A 20085-nucleotide genomic window follows, 5' to 3' on the forward strand; every position below is an offset into this window, starting at 1 on the left:
TGGCTGTCCTTAGGTTCGTTGTAGTGTTGCACCTCAGTCATATTCACTTGAATGAAGCTGACCTGTACTACCATATAAGACCTATTGACAGGAGTGGTGCTTTTCCCAGATTTTCTAATTTTTTACAAGCCCTTTAAAAAAAAAAAAAACTGAAGCAATCTGCTCATACTGTCATGGTGAAATACCCCTTGGGGTGCATCATAGCTAATGGAAGAAGAAAAAGTAGCCGTGAAATACAGCAAGCAGTAACACCATACCAGCATATGTCAAAAATATTGCTAATGCGAGGAGTTACATCAAACCGTATGGTGTATTTGGTTGGTTCTGCCGTATGTGGAGACAAACTTTGAGAAAGAAGTAAGAAATCTTTACAGCATTTTACACTGTAAGTAAAAATGGCTGATTTCTACCATCCAGGGTTAGAAAAAAAGCCTCTTACACAATGATGCAGAAATTAGAGCAGCGGTTTTTGCAAGGTTTCCTTAACTGGAAATGCTATAATTACAAACTACAAATTTAATTTCTTATTACAAAAGGTGACCACAGACTGAACCCACTTGTTTCATCCCCACTGCCGCTGCCACTGCCGCTGCCGCTTCCAGATCCACTTGGTTTATCATCAAAGCATTTGTTGCAACCGCACCGGGTGGCTTCATGCACTGTCCAGCGGATCTTTGTGCTATCGGTGCATGGCAACTCAAAAGTTTTGGGATGGGTTTCTGTTGCAGAACAGCAGCGGCATTGGGAAACTGGGGTCCAGTGATTGCTATACTCTGTTTTGGAGTGACAATATCCACTACAAGAAGATAGTATGACCTGGGGAAAAAAAGTATATCAATGAAGAACAAATGTTGAGATCAAGTATGTCATACAGTCAATGGAAATCACACTCAGTATGGGAATTTAAGCATTATGTTAACATAAGATTATATTACAAGAGGCATTGCACAAATCATTATGTCTTAGGGTCATTTAAGATTCTTATACACATTTAATGTACATTGTAAGGGCCCATGCATTCTGCTGTATTACAACTCTGCAATACATGCCTATAGACTGCTGCCTCTGTACCTCTATGTGCCTGATTTCAAATATTCCATCCATATATGTTGCTGTATAATTCATGTCACAGACATATAGGGGGTCATTTACTATTAGAAATTTGCCTATATTAGGCATATTGCTGTGCCGCAATCAGTGTCTTTTCCCCGCTCGCGCCAGATCTAAAAAAGGGGGAATGGTGTGGGTGTGGAAGGGGACAGGCCAGCAGGCCCGTCTCATTTTTTATTTTCTACTCCTGTTTTAGGGATAGTAAATGGTCTAAATTTAAGCCAGCAAGGTAGCTGACTTACATTTAGACTTTAGGTGGATGTGCCGAAGTTATGTAGAGGCCTGCACCTCTTCATAACTTCGGCAGATCCACCATCAGCTAAAGGGGTTATTACTCCGGTCTTAATAAATGACCCCCATTGTCTTCTACTATCATTGCCTGTAGGAAGGGTTATAGCTCTTTACAGAGGCAGCACACAGAATGTCTATGACTCCATAATGCATAACAGTAGGGATTTGATACACCCTACTATTTCAGCTATTTTTAAAGGAAACTCTAGTACAAAAAACGCCTTGGCACTCATAATATTACTCTAAATAGAGGCCATTAGATGAATCACTATACTTACGTTGGCACTGCATTTTCCTGATGTTATAACCACTTGGGTGGGAACAGGATGACAATCATCCTTCTTTTTCTCTGAAATTGGAAAATAAAGTATAATTTCAGTTTTTGGATGAGTAGTTGACAAAGCGTGATCAATGGTAAACTTGTAAAACTTAAAAAAATAAATTACCTGTTCAACTACGACAGCAAACATTAGCATTTTGCATTTTTCTAGTAAAAGACTCAACAATCTAATGTCTTGGCCAATACACTTCTCCAAGGCAATCTGATCTAGTGGTGGCTGCAAAGCTGGCTATAGCTATAGGGCCATCTCAAAGCCTTCATCCATCTGTCCCAATAATCTTTGATTGGATAAAACAGGGAAACTTAGCTGCCAATACCTAACAATAGCAGTGGACAATAAAAATCCAACTTCTCCAATCTATCTTCTCCCTCAGGTCTAGAATGAAAGACTGCTAGGCCCTCTTACAACCATTAGATAGTCTGCATATCCCTCCAAATCTTGGAGAAAGTAGGACCACATCACAAACCCATCATCTTCCAAAATGAGTCCTGAAAGGTTTAAAAAAATTTGCATAAATTTTTATTTCCAGAGAACTTACCACACTTGAGCTTGGGACAGCACTGGTTGTTCTGCTGTACTGCCACTAACTGCTCATCAGCGGCACAGGTTGGTATAGTTTTGCAAGGACATTCTGCAGAACAACAGAAATAGTTTAGTTTAAATTTTCACTGCAAAGTCCATAAATTTTTATTTCTCCTTTCACTAGGGCTTCTTTGTCAACATCTTCTTCAGTTTTGAAGATTACTGCTGTTGGAAATGTAGTTGTGTAGCAAGCATTCCAGGATAGGTCATCAATATCACATTGGCAGGATCCAAGACCTGGCACCCCCGACAATCAGCTTTTTTGGGAAGGTGATCACGGCTCTGCTTGGTATTGCAGTTCAGCCCCATTGACTTGAATGGGGATAAGCTGCAACTAGGCCAAGTGGCTGATGTATGGTGACATCACATGGCCTAGAAAAAGGCTGAGGCAGCTAAAAGCTGCTAGGCAGTGGTCTCAGGTATCGGACCCTTGCAGATCTAATATTGCTGACCTATCCTGAGGATAGGTCATCAATATTAATCCCCAGGTAACCCTTTTAATGTATTTCAGTTATATAAACTGCATGGCCAATCATGGTACAACAAAGTGTGTTTTCAATAGCTTTTTTTTACAGCATAGTCAAAATCATTTTATTTAGCTACTGTATACCTTCAAGTCAATGGGCAGCTACAGCCGAACAATTAGGGGGTGTGAGCACTGATCATGCCTAGGGCTGCATAAACACTAATAACAGCCCTGGAAACACCAGTTTCACAGACCCCTGGATGGCACATACTCATTTAGCAGAAGATCAATCTGCTATAATTTCATTGAGAATCTCATTAATTACTATATAACGTTATCTCAATTTTACCTCCATTTGTGAATTCCAAATACATAAAGGGATGATCTGCTCATATTACAAAAGAAAACTTGCAGGACCCATCTTAGGCATGGGTCTTGTAGCCACACAGGACAAATCATCTGTCAATACTAAAAGGGGTACCACTGGCTCTAATGTCCTTGGCACCTGACCTGGAGCTAACACCTTCTGTCCCATACTTGATGCCCAAGCCTATGGAAAGACAACTTTCCAAAATGCAGCTTCATTCCTTAATTTATTGATTGTGTAATATTTGGGGTCTACTATAAGGGGAGGCATCAATAGAAGGTATTGCACAGTGCACAAACAAACTTATGGCTAACTATGTCTCCTTTAATTCCCTTTAATCTGAAGGGCTGATCATATGATTTGTTGCTAGTGAAGTATGACACTTTCACTGAGAAAACTGTGGTTGTTAGGCAGTGCAACCCTAGAAACAAAGCTGGCAGACATGACATTATTAGTAGATACAGTATTTGGGGGGTACTATCTCTGCCTTAATCAGCCTGAGGAGACTTATAGGCCATACATGCTCCTCTGGATTTCTGGAAAGAAAGGGATGCAAATGAGCTCTTAGCAAGCTCTGCTTCTGATGCCACCAGATGTAAATCAGCTTTCCAATAAGGCAATGTTCAACCCTTTAAATAGGCCTTGAGATATGACTTGAATATTAAATAAGCCAGCACTTTCTACTCTACTCTGCACTGATGAGGAGCAAACACCCCGAAACAGCTGTCTGCAGATGAGATGCTGGCTTATTTAATATCCGAGTCATGTCTCAAGGCCTATTTGAAGGGTCGAGCATTGACTTATGGGATAGCTGCCTTACATCTGGTGGCATCAGAAGCAGAGTTTGATAACAGCTCATTTGCAGAACTTTTTTTTTTCCCTAGTAGCTACAGCACTAGGGGAAGCAACTCAGTAAAGGTAAAGCTGTGGGGCCGCGAGCCAAACATAACCTTTGGTCTATACTTTGAGTTTGATCATTATTTTGCGACTGAATAAGTTATTAATTAGCGATATATATTGTTACCATTGAACGTTTACTACTCTATTTTATACCTGTCTGATGCTGATTTATCATACCGGGCGAAACGCGTTGGGTCTAAGGGACCTTACATATATATGTTGGTATTTTCCTACCATGGAGGTACCCTTTAAGAATATTAATAACATACAATAGAGTTGAAAGTGTACTTGGCGTCTGTTTGGATGGTTGTTTTGTTCATAATAGTCTTCACTGTGAGTATATGAACTGCATCATCATATTTGAGTAAAAATATCTTTGATACATTCTGCATTTATTATTTTTGGTGTATCTAGATTAGGCCACATTATTAACTATAGGCCACCTCATTTAGGGTGGGCCTACATCACCTGGCTTCAGGGCCATCCTAGGGTATTTAGGAGGTTCCTGAATATGGGATCGCCCCTATCAGGGCAGCCATTCCGTTTTGTAGGCAGGGACCCAAACTTAGGGTAATAGTGGGGGGAGAGCCCCAAGATAGGACCACTACCCTGCCTATGAAATTGCCCCTTCCTACATCATGGAAGACTGATGACCACTGAGTCCCGATTATATGTATTATTTGTTGTTTTGTTTAATACGTGCTATATGTGGGGTTATTTTAATAGAATAATAAGGGTTATGTTTTATACTATAGTGGTACTCTGTGATAGTGATACTTGTAATTACACCACTATAAGGATATCTCCCCTTTGACGGCTTACCTTCCTAGCTGGGATTTTCAGTAAAGGTAAAGCCAATAAGCATCACAGGCTGTAGAAATTATGAGATTTTTCTACAAATAAGTTTATCGTTCTGAGATCAGCTACTAACAACATTGCTGTAAACAGTAGTATCATTACTATTGTCAGTTACACTTACCGCATGTCTTGATTGGACAGCATGGGTCAAATGGATTTGGTCGTTCAACCAGTTCTTCATAGTCTTTGCAGACCTTCGGTTGGCAGACTGTCTCCTCACAGTTCTGTATAATAGCATGATAGAGAAATATAAATCACAATATCTACCTATTATTGCTACTGCTCATACTCATAATGTTACTAATAGGACGTCTAGAATGGATGTCTGGACATACCTGTTTTGTGCTCGAGATGATTGTAGTATGCGTAGTTTCCTGTGAAAAGACATAAGACAACACAACTCATTAAGAGGAATTACAAGCGATCACAATGACTCATCACACCATCTAATGGACAAGAAAACAGAGAATGTTCTCAATATTTTCTACAATATAAAAAGGCCTGACATGTTTATGAACAATACAAGAACATAGGGGCACATTTATTAAGACCGATGTTTTAGACGCCGGTCCTAAAAAGGCCTAAGCTTGGCGGTAGTTCTACCGAAGTTATGTAGAGGCGCAGGCCTCTACATAACTTCGGCGCACCCAGCGCCGTTCTAAGGCATCATGCCACGACCATTGTGTGTTTGCGGTCCGCAAACCGTGGTTCCGCAAAACACGGATGGCATCCGTGTGCGTTCCGCAATTTGCAGAACGACACGGACAGCCATTAATATAAATGCCTATTCTTGTCTGCAAATCGCGGACAAGAATAGGACAGGTTATTTTTTTTGGAGGACCACGGAACGGAGCAACGGAAGCGGACAGCAGATGGAGTGCTGTCCGCATCTTTTGCGTCCCCATTGAAGTGAAAAACTGCGGCTCGGATGCGTACCAAAACAACGGCTGTGTGCATGAGGCCTAAATGTGAGACAGCTTCCTAGCTGTCTTACATGTAGACCTTTTTCTACGCCTGAAACAGGCATAGAAAATGGTAAATGAGATGGACCTGCCGGCCCGGCCCGGCCCGTCCCCTTCCCTGCCCACGCCCGCAATTTTAGACCTGGCGTGAGCAGGGAGAAGTCGCAGATTGCTGCACAACTAGCTGTTGCGCCGCAATCTGCGCCTGAAATACGCCTAATGTAGGTGTAATTCAGCTTAATAAATGACCCCCAAAGTATCACAAGAATTTGAATTTTTCAGGATTTTCCAGTTTCCAGTATAGCTCTTGTTTCATATTAATCTGTGCCACATGTACAGTATATTATTGCTGTTACTGGTGTTACTGCATAAAGGTGAATTAGAAGCCATTCTTACAAGGAATCATAACCATAGCTAAAGATGGAGAATGGTATTAAGGTCATTTATATGATCGTTTCAATGAAACATCGTTTTCTTCCTTATCTGTGCTGAGGACTTGACTAATCTGAGACAGACTATTTCTTAAAGGGGTTGTGTTATATCAGCAAATTGCATTTATTATGTACTGTAGAGATAGTTAATACACAGAAAATGTGACTAGATCACCGAAGTGTATATCACTGATCTAAACAAGAAAGTATTTATGCAGCTCCATCTGCTATCCCTCATTCAAGTTATTGCACCTGCATAATACTGACCAAAATAATACATAATGTTACATACCTTGGGGGTTGGAGGCTGTAAAAAATTAAAAACAAAGTTAATAAATCAACCACAATTTATGATACACATGACAGGAACATTTTGGGACACTAGTTAGGTATATTAGACACTCCTTTTTCTGCCACCACAGGGGGAAGAAAGCATTACGCAGCGCCTGTTCAAATCAGTGTATTGTCTTTGTAATGCAAGATGGGACAGATACTCCGGGGCAGGGATGGCCAACCTGCGGCTCTCCAGCTGTGTAAAAGTACAACTCCCACCATGCCCTGCTGTAGGCTGATAGCTGTAGCCAGTGTGGGCATGCTGGGAGTTGTAGTTTTGCAACAGCTGGAGAGCCTCAGGTTGCCCGTCGCTGCTCCAAGGCAAGAGAAGCTCTCTCCTCTGCTCTGCCCCCTCCTCTAACCAAGCATTGCGGATTGTGAACAAAAGACCGTATTAACCTTGCATTTCCTAAATTTAAACTACACTACTCCTTTAATACATATTTTTGAACTCCCCTCAGCCACATCCCTGTTACTAGATATTCTCCAAATCATACATAGACCTCAATAGGTCCTAAAACACAAAATAAATGTTAATGTATGGTGTGTATACCTGGGACTTTTAAAGATTCTGGCCTCCATATTCAATCATACAATATATTATATATCAGATGGCATTTATCAGTATACTTACAGTTGTAGGAGGAGGAACTAAAGAGAAAAGAAAAAATAACGTGTTATAAGAAAAGTAGGTGCAATATAATAATTTGAACTTCAAGTTGTTTAGAAGACGTAAGCGACATGATCTTCCTTATAAGAGTCACAGTACCCTTCTCACTGAGCAGAGCAACAGAGAATTTGACATTGAAATGGATGTTTTCAGATAGAAGAGAAGGAATCTAAACAAGCCACATCGTTTTCTGATAGATAAATCGATATAAGACAAATACAGATAGGCAGACAAACAGATAGATAGATAGATAGATAGATAGATAGATAGATAGATAGATAGAAAGATACCGCCTGGTAGGATTGATCCAGCTGATTAACATGATTCCTGTCTTGTGAAAATCAGTTGCAGTGTTCCTGAGAAAAAAAGACTTTTATTCTTTATGCAGATGAAGGCTTCAGTGCACCGAGGGGCGGGGCCTAGTCTGTTCATCTACCCCAGCTTTCCAGATTTGACCACACCCCTTAGTGCCCTCATCTGCATAAAGAATAAAAGTATTTTTTCTCAGGAACGCCACAACAGATTTTCACAAGACAGGTATTATTTTAAACAACAGGATCGACCCTACCAGGCAGCCTAATTGATTTAATAGGGTTGATTCTGCTGGTAGATGCTCCTTAACTAACTAAAGGTGTTAATAAAGATGAAAAACTACTAACCCCATTCAAGTTCCTTGCCATTTCCATTAGACTAATACTATGGATACGCAAAGGAAACGTTTTGTTGTGTTTTTCTTTTTTACATTGAAGTCAATGGGTGATAGATGTAAATAGAATATGTTCCATTTGCATCCATCATGGAAACCATTTATTGGATCAGTTTTTTTTTTCACTTTGTTATCCTGATGGATCAGAACAACGGTCAGCCTGGCACAGATGTCAACATCGCCTTAACTGAAATAATAAATGTGCAAAGGTAAAAATCACTCACCGCACTCATATTCCTTGCAGCATGGATTTTGTGAGGTCATTTCCACCAATCTGTCATTTTCTTCACACTCTGGTAGAGGAGGACAGGTGACACCCGCACAATGCTTGTAAAACAAACAGAGACATAAACCATGAATTTCGACTCATCATTTATATGTTTGACACTTATATCAGTCACAATCCTAAATCTAAATTGTGGAGAAAGATTTTTTATTTTTTTTTATTAAAGGAGATGTGTGAGATTATTAGGGCTTGTAGGCTCTCCTTTTCCACAGTCCAAAATAAATCCCCATCCAGAGAGGTTAAATGATTAGTTCACCGAAGTGTATATCACTGATCTAAACAAGAAATACAGTATTTATGCAGCTCCAGCTCCTATCCCTCATTCACATTATTGCACCTGCATAATACTGACCAAAATAATACACAATGTTACATACCTTGGGGGTTGGAGGCTGTAAAAAATTAAAAACAAAGTTAATAAATCAACCACAAATAATCAACATTTACAAAAAAAAAAACATAAAGTTGAATACACAATGGGGAATATTCATCAATAGTGCCATAGGATGTGTACATTTATGATACACATGACAGGAACATTTTGGGACACTAGTTAGGTATATTAGACACTCCTTTTTCTGCCACCACAGGGGGAAGAAAGCATTACGCAGCGCCTGTTCAAATCAGTGTATTGTCTTTGTAATGCAAGATGGGAGAGATACTCCGGGGCAGGGATGGCCAGCCTGCGGCTCTCCAGCTGTTGTAAAAGTACAACTCCCACCATGCCCTGCTGTAGGCTGATAGCTGTAGCCAGTGTGGGCATGCTGGGAGTTGTAGTTTTGCAACAGCTGGAGAGCCTCAGGTTGGCCATCCCTGCTCCAAGGCAGGAGAAGCTCTCTCCTCTGCTCTGCCCCCTCCTCTAACCAAGCAATGCGGATGGTGAACAAAAGACCGTATTAACCTTGCATTTCCTAAATTTAAACTACACTACTCCTTTAATACATATTTTTGAACTCCCCTCAGCCACATCCCTGTTACTAGATATTTTCCAAATCATACATAGACCTGAATAGGTCCTAAAACACAAAATAAATGTTAATGTATGCTGTGTATACCTGGGACTTTTAAAGATTTTGGCCTCCATATTCAATCATACAATATATTATATATCAGATGGCATTTATCAGTATACTTACAGTTGTAGGAGGAGGAACTAAAGAGAAAAGAAAAAATAACGTGTTATAAGAAAAGTAGGTGCAATATAATAATTTGACCTTTAAGTTGTTTAGAAGACGTAAGCGACATGATCTTCCTTATAAGAGTCCCAGTACCCTTCTCACTGAGCAGAGCAACAGAGAATTTTCTGTATCTCTATGGATCACTCAGAACCAGAAACATCTATGCAGGATTTTATCTACTCACTTCTCCCATGTGAGAGAATATGTAATAAAGGTAGGTGACATTGAAATGGATGTTTTCAGATAGAAGAGAAGGAATCTAAACAAGCCACATCGTTTTCTGATAGATAAATCGATATAAGACAAATACAGATAGGCAGACAAATAGATAGATACCGCCTGGTAGGATTGATCCTGCTGATTAACATGATACCTGTCTTGTGAAAATCAGTTGCAGTGTTCCTGAGGAAAAAAGACTTTTATTCTTTATGCAGATGAAGGCTTTAGTGCACCGAGGGGCGGGGCCTAGTCTGTTCATCTACCCCAGCTTTCCAGCTTTGGCCACACCCCTTAGTGCCCTCATCTGCATAAAGAATAAAAGTATTTTTTCTCAGGAACGCCACAACAGAATTTCACAAGACAGGTATTATTTTAAACAACAGGATCAACCCTATAAGGCAACCTAACTGCTTTAACCCCTTAAGGACCGGGCTCATTTTCACCTTAAGGACCAGGCCATTTTTTGCAAATCTGACCAGTGTCACTTTAATCGCTCATAACTTTAAAACGCTTTGACTTATCCAGGCCATTCTGAGATTGTTTTTTCGTCACATATTGTACTTCATGACACTGGTAAAATGAAGTCAAAAAAATTATTTTTTTTGCACAAAAAAATACCTAATTTACCAAAAATTTAAAAAAAATTAGCAAATTTCAAAGTTTCAGTTTCTCTACTTCTGTAATACATAGTAATACCCCAAAAAATTGTGATGACTTTACATTCCCCATATGTCTACTTCATGTTTGAATTGTTTTGGGAATGATATTTTATTTTTTGGGGATGTTATAAGGCTTAGAAGTTTAGATGCAAATCTTGAAATTTTTCAGAAATTTACAAAAACTCAATTTTTAGCGACCAGTTCAGGTCTGAAGTCACTTTGCGAGGCTTACATAATAGAAACCAGCCAAAAATGACCCCATCTAAGAAACTACACCCCTCAAGGTATTCAAAACTGATTTTGCATACATTGTTAACCCTTTAGGTGTTGCACAAGAGTTATTGGCAAATGGGGAGGAAATTTGAGAATTTCATATTTTTGTCAAATTTTTCATTTTAACCCATTTTTTCCACTAACAAAGCAAGGGTTAACAGCCAAACAAGATTGTATCTTTATTGCCCTGACTCTGCTGTTTACAGAAACACCCAATATGTGGCCGTAAACTACTGTACGGCCACACAGCGGGGCGTAGAGTGAAAGGTGCGCCGTTTGGTTTTTGGAAGGCTGATTTTTATGGACTGGTTTTTTGACACCATGTCCCATTTGAAGCCCCCTGATGCACCCCTAGAGGAGAAACTCCCTAAAAGTGACCCCATCTAAGAAACTACACCCCTCAAGCTATTCAAAACTGATTTTACAAACTTTGTTAACCCTTTAGGTGTTGCACAAGATTTAATGGAATATAGAGACACAATTTCAAAATTTCACATTTTTGGCAGATTTTCCATTTTAATATTTTTTTTCCAGTTACAAAGCAAGGGTTAACAGCCAAACAAAACTCAATATTTATGGCCCTTATTCTGTAGTTTACAGAAACACCCCATATGTGGTTGTAAACCGCTGTACGGGCACACGGCAGAGCGCAGAAGGAAAGGAATTCCATACGGTTTTTGGAAGGCAGGTTTTGCTGGACTGTTTTTTTTGACACCATGTCCCATTTGAAGCCCCCCTGATGCACCCCTAGAGTAGAAACTCCAAAAAAGTGACTCCATTTTAGAAACTACGGAATAAGGTGGCAGTATTGTTGGTACTAGTTTAGGGTACATATGATTTTTGGTTGCTCTATATTACACTTTTTGTGCAGCAAGGTAACAAGAAATAGCTTTTTTGCCATGTTTTTTTTTTTGTTATTTACAACATTCATCTGACAGGTTTTATCATGTGGTAATTTTATAGAGCAGGTTGTCACGGACGCGGCGATACCTAATATGTATACAATTTTTTTTATTTATGTAAGTTTTATACAATAACTTCATTTTTAAAACCAAAAAAATGTTTTAGTGTCTCCATAGTCTAAGAGCCATAGTTTTTTCAATTTTTGGGCGATTATCTTGAGTAGGGTCTCATTTTTTGTGGGAGGAGATGACAGTTTGATTGGCACTATTTTGGGGTGCATATGACTTTTTGATCGCTCGCTATTACACTTTTTGTGACATAAGATGGCAAAAAATGGCTTTTTTTACACCGTTTTTGTTTTTATTTTTTTACGGTGGTCACCTGAGGGGTTAGGTCATGTGATATTTTTATAGAGCTGGTCGATACGGACGCGTCGATACCTAATATGTATACTTTTTATTTTATTTATGTAAGTTTTACACAATGATTTCATTTTTGAAACAAAAAAAATCATGTTTTAGTGTTTCCATAGTCTAAGAGCCATAGTTTTTTCAGTTTTTGGGTGATTATCTTGAGTAGGGTATGATTTTTTGCGGGATGAGATGACGGTTTGATTGGTACTATTTTGGCGTACATGCAACTTTTTTGATCACTTTTATTACCTTTTTTGGGAAGTAAGGTGGGCAAAATTTCAATTTTCACATAGTTTTTATTTTTTTATTTTTATGGCGTTCACCGTGCGGGGAAAGTAACATGACCGTTTTATAGATCAGGTCGTTACGGACGCGGCGATATCTAATATGTGTAGTGTATTTTATTTTTTTATTCAGTAAAAAATGTTGTTTTTTTTATCTTAACTTTTTTCACTTTTTTTTACATTTTTGTGACCCAGACCCATTTGGTTCTTGAAGATCCAGTGGGTCTGATGTCTGTATAATACAGTACAGTACAATATATATTGTTCTGTACTGTATTTTACTTACACTGAACAGATCTATGCTTTCAGCATAGATCTGTTCAGCACCATGGACAGCAGGACACCTGAGCAGGCGTCCTGTTGCCATGGGAACCCTCCCCGTCTGCTCAGAACTTCGCAGACGGGGAAGGGTAAGCACGGGTCTGAGGGGGGCTCTCTGGGGGCTCTCTCCCTCTCCATCGGGGGGCTGCAAAGGCACAGCAGCCCCCCGATGGAGAGGGAGGGAGCTCCCTGACCGATGACAGTTAACTTTTTCCATACAGCGGTCCGTACGGACCGCGGTATGGAAAGGGTTAAACGGCTGACATCTTCACAGATGTCAGCCGTTTATGCCAGGGTGCCAGCAATGTGCTGGCACCCTGGTCTAACCACCGGAAGCCAACGATCATTCATGGGGAGGCGGGCGGGGGATCGCGATCCCGCCTGCCGCACCGCCCGCCTCCCGCAACGCCCCCACCGCATGCGACACCACCACCGCACCACCCTCCGGCATAAAATCGTGCAGGGGTGCAGGGGGGGGGGTGAAAAATATTTATTTTAGCCACTCTAAAGTTTCTGATCCCCGCGGTCAGGGACCGCAGCGATCAGAAACTGCAAAAAGCGCAGCAAACCGCAGGTCTGAATTGACCTGCGGTTTGCTGCGATCGCCGATACGGGGGGGTCAAATGACCCCCCCCCTGCATTGTTACGGGATGCCGGCTGAATGATTTCAGCCGAAATCCCGTTCCAATTAACCCCTGGGGCGCCGGAATACAGATTTTAAGTCAGGACGTACCGGTACGTCCTGGGTCCTTAAGGACTCGGGAAATAGGGCGTACCGGTACGTCCTGGGTCCTTAAGGGGTTAATAGGGTTGATTCTGCTGGTAGGTGATCCTTAACTAATTAAAGGTGTTAACAAAGATGAAAAACTACTAACCCCATTCAAAATTCTTGCCCTTTCTATTACAGACTAATACTATGGATACGCGATGGAAAGGAGCTTCTAGCTTTTTGCTGTGTTTTTCTTTTTTACATTGCAGTCAATGGGTGATAGATGTAAATGGAATATGTTCCATTTGCATCCATCATGGAAACCATTTAATGGATCTTTTTTTTTTTTTTCACTTTGTTATCCTGACGGATGTGAACACCGCCTTAACTGAGATAATAAGTGTGCAAAAAAAAAAAAAACACTCACCGCACTCATATTCCTTGCAGCATGGATTTTGTGAGGTCACTTCCTTCAATCTGTAATTTTCTTTACACACTGGTATAGGAGGACAGATGACACCCGTACACTGTAAAGCAAACAGAGACATAAACCATGAATTTCGACTCATCAGTTATATGTTTGACACTTATATCAGTCACATTTCTAATCTAAATTGTGGAAAAATGATTTTATTAATTTTTATTTATTAAAGGAGATGTGTGAGATTATTAGGGCTTGTAGGCTCTCCTTTTCCACAGTCCAAAAAAAATCCCCATCCAGAGAGGTTAAATAGCTTGATATGAAATTGAATGAGTGATGGCCATCTCTGTACAGCTCCATGGAACATGTTGGCATTATATAAGGATCAGAAATAAAGATGAAGCTACAGGATGCAGAGTTAGATAATGCTTGCAGATTACATGTCCATTATGATTTGAAACTTACAGGTGGTGGAGTGCTTTCTTGAGCTGCAATGGAAAATGAAAAGTTAAAGAAAATGCTCATACAGGTGAACAGAGCAGTGCATCACCTAGAGCAGTGATGGCGAACCTTTTAGGGACCGAGTGCCCAAACTGCAACCCAGAACCCACTTATTTATGGGAAAGTGCCAACACTGAATACTACAGTCCAGTATAGTATATCTTCCATGTACTTTATCATTTAGCTATAATAGCCTTACTACATTCAGTGCGCTGCCTGTGCTGTCCATAGCGTGCCCTGCACTGATGAATGGCAGGAAAAGTCTAAGACATATTGGTACACCATAGACCTTATCCAGGGAGTGGGTGCCCACAGAGAGGGCTCTGAGTGCTGCCTCTGGCACCCGTGCCATAGGTTCGCCACCACTGACCTAGAGGCTTAAGATAGTATTGCAGTGATTTATTGCTGCCAGCATTGAGGTTGAGTGATTTGAAGAGCAATTTTTATATCCTGGGTTCTCCAGAGACAATACAATTCAAGGGGGACGGGGGAGGTCTGGCGAGGTACTGGGAGTCTACGCTTTCTCTGCAGCCATCACCTGGACATATTGAAGATATCGCACATATACTGTATACTGAGGGTCTAATCCATAATAAATGTATGAGTAAACCAAAACTACGTTATTGATATCCTTTTGTATATTTAACATTGTTACTTGCATCACCAGGGAGGTGGTTTTGTATACTTTTGATCATCCTCCATGTATGCATTCTGCCACGATTTTATTGTTGTTATGATATTGACGTATTAATACAGATTTATGTTTTACTTATACATATTGTATGGCAGGGGTGTAGCTAAAGGCTCATGGGCCCTGGTGCAATAGTTTAGCTTGGGCCCCCCATCCCTCATTGCTTTGTGGCCAGGGGCAGGGAAGCACATTGCCTTCCTGCTGCCTGAGGCAAAAAATTTTACTTCACCCCTACCATGCCAAATTCTTGACCTAACACCTTCCCTCCAGCCAGAGGTGTAACTTGACCAGCATGCTCCTTCTATAAAACAGGTGTCTTCTCATGTGGTACAAGGGTCTTTGGGGCCCCTCAGGCTCCTGGGCCCGGTAGCGACTGCTACCTCTGCACCCCCTATAGCTACGCCCCTGTTGTATGGTAATTATTATAGGTGTTTATATTGCCCTCCAGGCTTACTGAAGTACTCTCCCCATAACAATCCCTTTTGAAATCAAGCTGGCCCTGTGATCCGTTGATTACTGCAGATCCGGCTATGATCACTGGGGGAAGTTGTGGGCAGCCACACTTTTCCCCAGCATTAGCAGCGGAGATGTAGTGTATTACTAGTGATACATGGAAGCCATTTTTATGGATAGCCACTGACATAACACATGTATGGGCCAGGTTCCTGAGAATGGAGAACATTTTTATTTAGCAGGTCTCTCCCCTCTGGCTAATAGGAGAGGGTATACATTTGGGGGAGACCCCTCAATGATATTACAGCACATTCTTCCTGCGCACTGTGTAACATTTCTAAAACATTGTAAGAATGATATAAATGAATACTGACGGCATTTGTATGTGAAGCAGCATTCCTTTTCTGGGTCAATAGACGTTATTGGTTTATTTCCATTACAATATGGAGGAGCGGGGCATGGGTCACATTCTGTAAAAAAAAGGAAACAATGAAATGAACAAATGAATATTTCAATACAAAATTCAAGATGTGCATAGCTCTCGGACACCAGTGTGAATCGCAGCAAGTGTCTTACAGATATGCAATGACTTACCACAATCGTATACAGGACAGCAATCCACTATCGAATCGAAAACCATACTAGAGCCTTTCTTCTCACAGCTAAATGGTTTGCAAATGGTGCCGTCACAAACCTACATATAAAATAAGTGTCAGTCTACATGTAACAAGTAAATTCAAACAATTATAAATATATATAGGAACATTTCTTTAATGCACTATCAAGCCCTTGTAGCTACTAAATTGTGAGATTCACAATCATAAGGTCAGGGGCTCTGCACCCTATAATGAATGGGACAGCATGTCGAGCAAGCATTGTGCTCCATTTATTCCCCATGCAGTATATAGGTGAGGAGTGCCATAACTCGGCTTCTTATAACCAGAATACATCTTTAAGTGTCAGGAGCTACTATAAGGCCTCATGCACATGACCATAGCAGGTCCATGCCTGTATTGTGGACTGCAAACAGTGGTGCACAATATACAGGCACCGGCCATGTGTGCACCATACCACCATAACAAGTGAATGCAGGGGCGGATTGGCTATAGACCCTACAGAGAAATTTCCCAGTGGGCTGATGCCCAGGGGGCCGCCCAAGCCCTTTTGATAGCCGCAGACCAAGTACATAATGATCTGATGCTTAATGGCCACAGGTGCCTTCCTGAAATCAACTGTATTGATAGTGATACAGTTGAATACTGTGGTTGGGGCAGCAGTATTTTGTGCTGCGCTGTGGTATTTGGTTCTGCTGGGGTGGTATTCTGTACTGCACTACGGTATTACGGGCCCCACCTACAACTGTTGACCCTGCCTACTTGTCAATTTGGACCCACCTACAACACAGGGCTACTTTTTTTTTTTCCAGGGCCACTTTAAGCTCCTCTGAGAAAATAGGTCAGCAATCTGGAAGATACTGTGCAGTGCGAAATGAAGGCACGGATCGGAAGCACCAACAGTCCGCACCACACACTACTTTTTTGCGGTTTGGACTGTTGGATGTGGATCGCGGACCCATTCAAGTGAATGGGTCCGCAGACAGCGTGCACATGGTTGTTCCCTGTGCACTGCGAACCAGAGCACATCCACGGACACCGCAAGTTCACGGTAAGGCTAAGTTCACTTGCTACACAGTGCAAGTCAATGGAGTTTTGCTCATACTGTGGACATGCTTCAGATTTCATTGTGTGTGGATTGTGTGTGGATTTGCTACAGATTTTTTTCCATAGACGTTCTGAAAAAGGAATTTTGATCTTTGATATCAAAATCCACAAGAGACAACAGTTTACCTGTGGAGTCCATGTCTAAATCCACATATCATTTCATGGTGGATTTACGTGCGGATTTTAGCGCAGATTTGATGCAGAAATCCATACAAAAATTCTCAACATGTGAACTTAGCCTAAGGGCTCATGCACACGACCGTATGTATTTTGCGGTCAGCAAAAAACTAATCTGCAAAAAATACAGATGACGTCCGTGTGCATTCCGTATTTTGCAGAATAGAACAGCTGGCCCCTGATAGAACAGTGCTATCCTTGTCCGTAATGCGGACAATAATAGGACATAGTGAAATATGGAAACGAAATGCAAAGTAACTTCAGTTTCTTTTTTTGCTGACCCATTGAAATGAATTGTTCCGCATACGGTTCGCAAAAAAAAAAACGGACACGGAAAGAAAATACGTTCATGTGCATGAGGCCTAACTTTGTTGGTTCTTCTCACTGGTCAACCTTTACTGCAATGGTGGATTATCAGCCCTCCTGGTTTGTTAGATGCTAGATAAAAGACATTTCAGAATGTGTATAATTTAGGTATACTTACACCAGGTGTTGGGGTCCATACAGGAGGAGATGTAGTAGTACCACTAGACACTATAAAGTAAAATAAAGGCTTAAGTTCTGTCTTGTTGACCTCTTACCTACAATACATTGGCTGAGTACAAGAGCGCAGCATCAGATGCTGGTCAGTGACCTGAGTAAGGGTACGGCTAAAAAGCAACATGTGCCGCGCGACTCCAAGGTGCAGAACAGTAACGTGAAACAACATATGTGCAACTTGTCTGTAACTAGATGTTGTGTGACTCTTTTAGAACTGGGATTTGACTGTGAAAACACAGCCAAGTGGCAGGAAAGTCACGTGTCATGCACCACTTACATTAAAGTCAATGAAGTGAAAGTTGCATGCAACATGTGACTTGCAAAATCCGACAATTCCACTTTCGCAGTCGCAGCATTTCGCATTGCGACACCATTGACATACATTAGGTTAAATGTCACCATGTAGCCGTGCCCTAATTCTTAAAGGGGTTGTCCCATCTCAGACATTGGGGGCCAGGACCTATACTTAGAACGTAACCCGCAAAGTCCCAGAGGGTGCACCGTGCATGCGTGGCCGCTCTCTATTCATTCCTATGGGGGCGCCGAAAATAGCCGACCACCACACTTGCCTGTTTTCGGAAGTCCCATTGAAATTAATAGGAAAAGCACCGCACAAGCGTGTTTACTGCTCCATTCACTTCTATGGGGCTGACAGAAATAGCTGAGCCAGTACCTGGCAATTTTCAGCGCTCCCATAGGAATGAATGGAGGATCTGCCGCTCATGTGCGTTGCGCCCTCTGGGACTTTGCAGGATCCGTTCTAAGTATAGTTACGGGTCACAGTGGTGGGACCCGCACCTATCAGACATTGGGGGCATAACCTAGTGACATGCCTCCAGTGCCTGAAATGGGACAACCCTTTTAAACCTTAAAATGTTTATATTCTTTCTAGAAGGTAATACTGAATGCAAAGATCCTTTTGTAACGTCAGTTGTTAAACACAAATACCTTTGTCTCCATGTATAAATAACTGGCTATTACTGTGTGACTGCCCAGAATCTCTGCAATCACTGAACAACCATGGAGCATGACAGTCTATGGCGTTTCCAGCCTTTCATTTATAATACTGCACATTGAGCACTCTGTGGCTGCTCGGCGACGGGGCTTGGGGTCTGCAGACAAGTTGCTGTATCTCCTATGACATGAGAACAGCTGATTGTGCTGGGAGAAGATAGGGATCTCACCAAAGACACGCATCTGGATTCTCTGCTAGATTACTACAGTATTGTCAGCTAAGGGACAGGGTGCAGTGGTCGTGAGCGTCAGAAAACGGCTCTGCACTTACCGCATTCATACACTGGACAGTCTGGATTCTGTGGGTTTGGTTTCACAAGGAGTTTTTCCCCAGGGGCGCAGTCGTCCACAGAAAATGTGACTAGATCACATTGCTGTCAACATCAGAAAAAAGCATTCATATTATTTCTATATCACCAAACAAGAGATACAACATTCATGCAACTCCAGCTCCCTTTCATTAGTCATTCAAGTCATTCCATCTATTCCAATACTGACCAAAATAATGTATCATGTCACATACCTTGGGGGTTGGAGTCTGTAAAAAGATGGAAAAAACATAAATCAACCACAAATAATCAACATTTAATCAACATAAAAAAGCATACAGTTCAATACACAACGAGAACTGTTCATCAATAGTGCTACAAAACCTAAACATTTATTCCACTATTGCTCACATCCATCTGCCATTACTTTTTTGCCCCTACTTAATACTGACCAATATAATATATACTGTTACATACTATTAGGGTTAAAGGCTGTACAAATATGAAAAAAGTAATAAATCAACAGCAAATAATCAGTATTTTAAATAAACAATGGGCAGAATTCATCAATAGTGCCGTAGGATGTGTGAATTTATGACACATGACATGAAAAATGTGCGGCACCTAATTAGGCATTTTAGAACCTTTCATTTCTTATGCCCCCTCCTGACTCGGGTACTGTATATATAAACCAAACATTGTGCAAAATGGCACGTCTTTAAAGAAGTTATCTGCTTGCTTTGGACAATCCCTACTTGTTAGAAGGTCCCTTGACAATAAGATGATCACAATAATCTTCCCCTGTAGGGAACCAGAGTGTTCAACTGTAATCTATGGGGGAACTTGGTAGATCTTCAACCTCCCTGCATGCAGCGCCATCACAGGGGGAAGGAAGCATTGCACTGTGCTTTTATAAGTCAGTGTATTGTCTGTATGATGAAGGACTGGACAGATCCTCCACAGCAAGAGAAGTTCATTATAACTGCCCTCTCGTCTATTCAAGAGATGAGGATTGTGAACAACATTAGCCTTGAAT

At 41.1% G+C, this 20085-nt stretch overlaps 1 protein-coding gene across 1 annotated transcript in view; it reads right to left on the reverse strand.

Moving 5' to 3' along the window:
- Positions 1 to 237: 237 nt before the first annotated feature.
- LOC120998620 (otogelin-like protein) overlaps positions 238 to 20085 on the reverse strand; it is an 88656-nt gene continuing 68808 nt past the window's right edge. Inside the window, exons 40-51 of the mRNA XM_040429385.1 lie at positions 19304 to 19318; positions 19052 to 19154; positions 15703 to 15798; positions 14149 to 14171; positions 13690 to 13789; positions 9440 to 9456; positions 8681 to 8695; positions 5251 to 5289; positions 5037 to 5139; positions 2281 to 2373; positions 1680 to 1750; positions 238 to 816 (exon numbers count right to left, since the gene is read on the reverse strand). Of these exons, the coding sequence (XP_040285319.1) occupies positions 517 to 816; positions 1680 to 1750; positions 2281 to 2373; positions 5037 to 5139; positions 5251 to 5289; positions 8681 to 8695; positions 9440 to 9456; positions 13690 to 13789; positions 14149 to 14171; positions 15703 to 15798; positions 19052 to 19154; positions 19304 to 19318 (975 nt within the window). The 3' untranslated portion in view covers positions 238 to 516. The remainder of the gene's footprint in view (positions 817 to 1679; positions 1751 to 2280; positions 2374 to 5036; positions 5140 to 5250; positions 5290 to 8680; positions 8696 to 9439; positions 9457 to 13689; positions 13790 to 14148; positions 14172 to 15702; positions 15799 to 19051; positions 19155 to 19303; positions 19319 to 20085) is intronic.

The sequence above is a fragment of the Bufo bufo genome, chromosome 1, assembly GCF_905171765.1.
Source record: "Bufo bufo chromosome 1, aBufBuf1.1, whole genome shotgun sequence".
NCBI classification, from domain to species: Eukaryota; Metazoa; Chordata; class Amphibia; order Anura; family Bufonidae; genus Bufo; species Bufo bufo.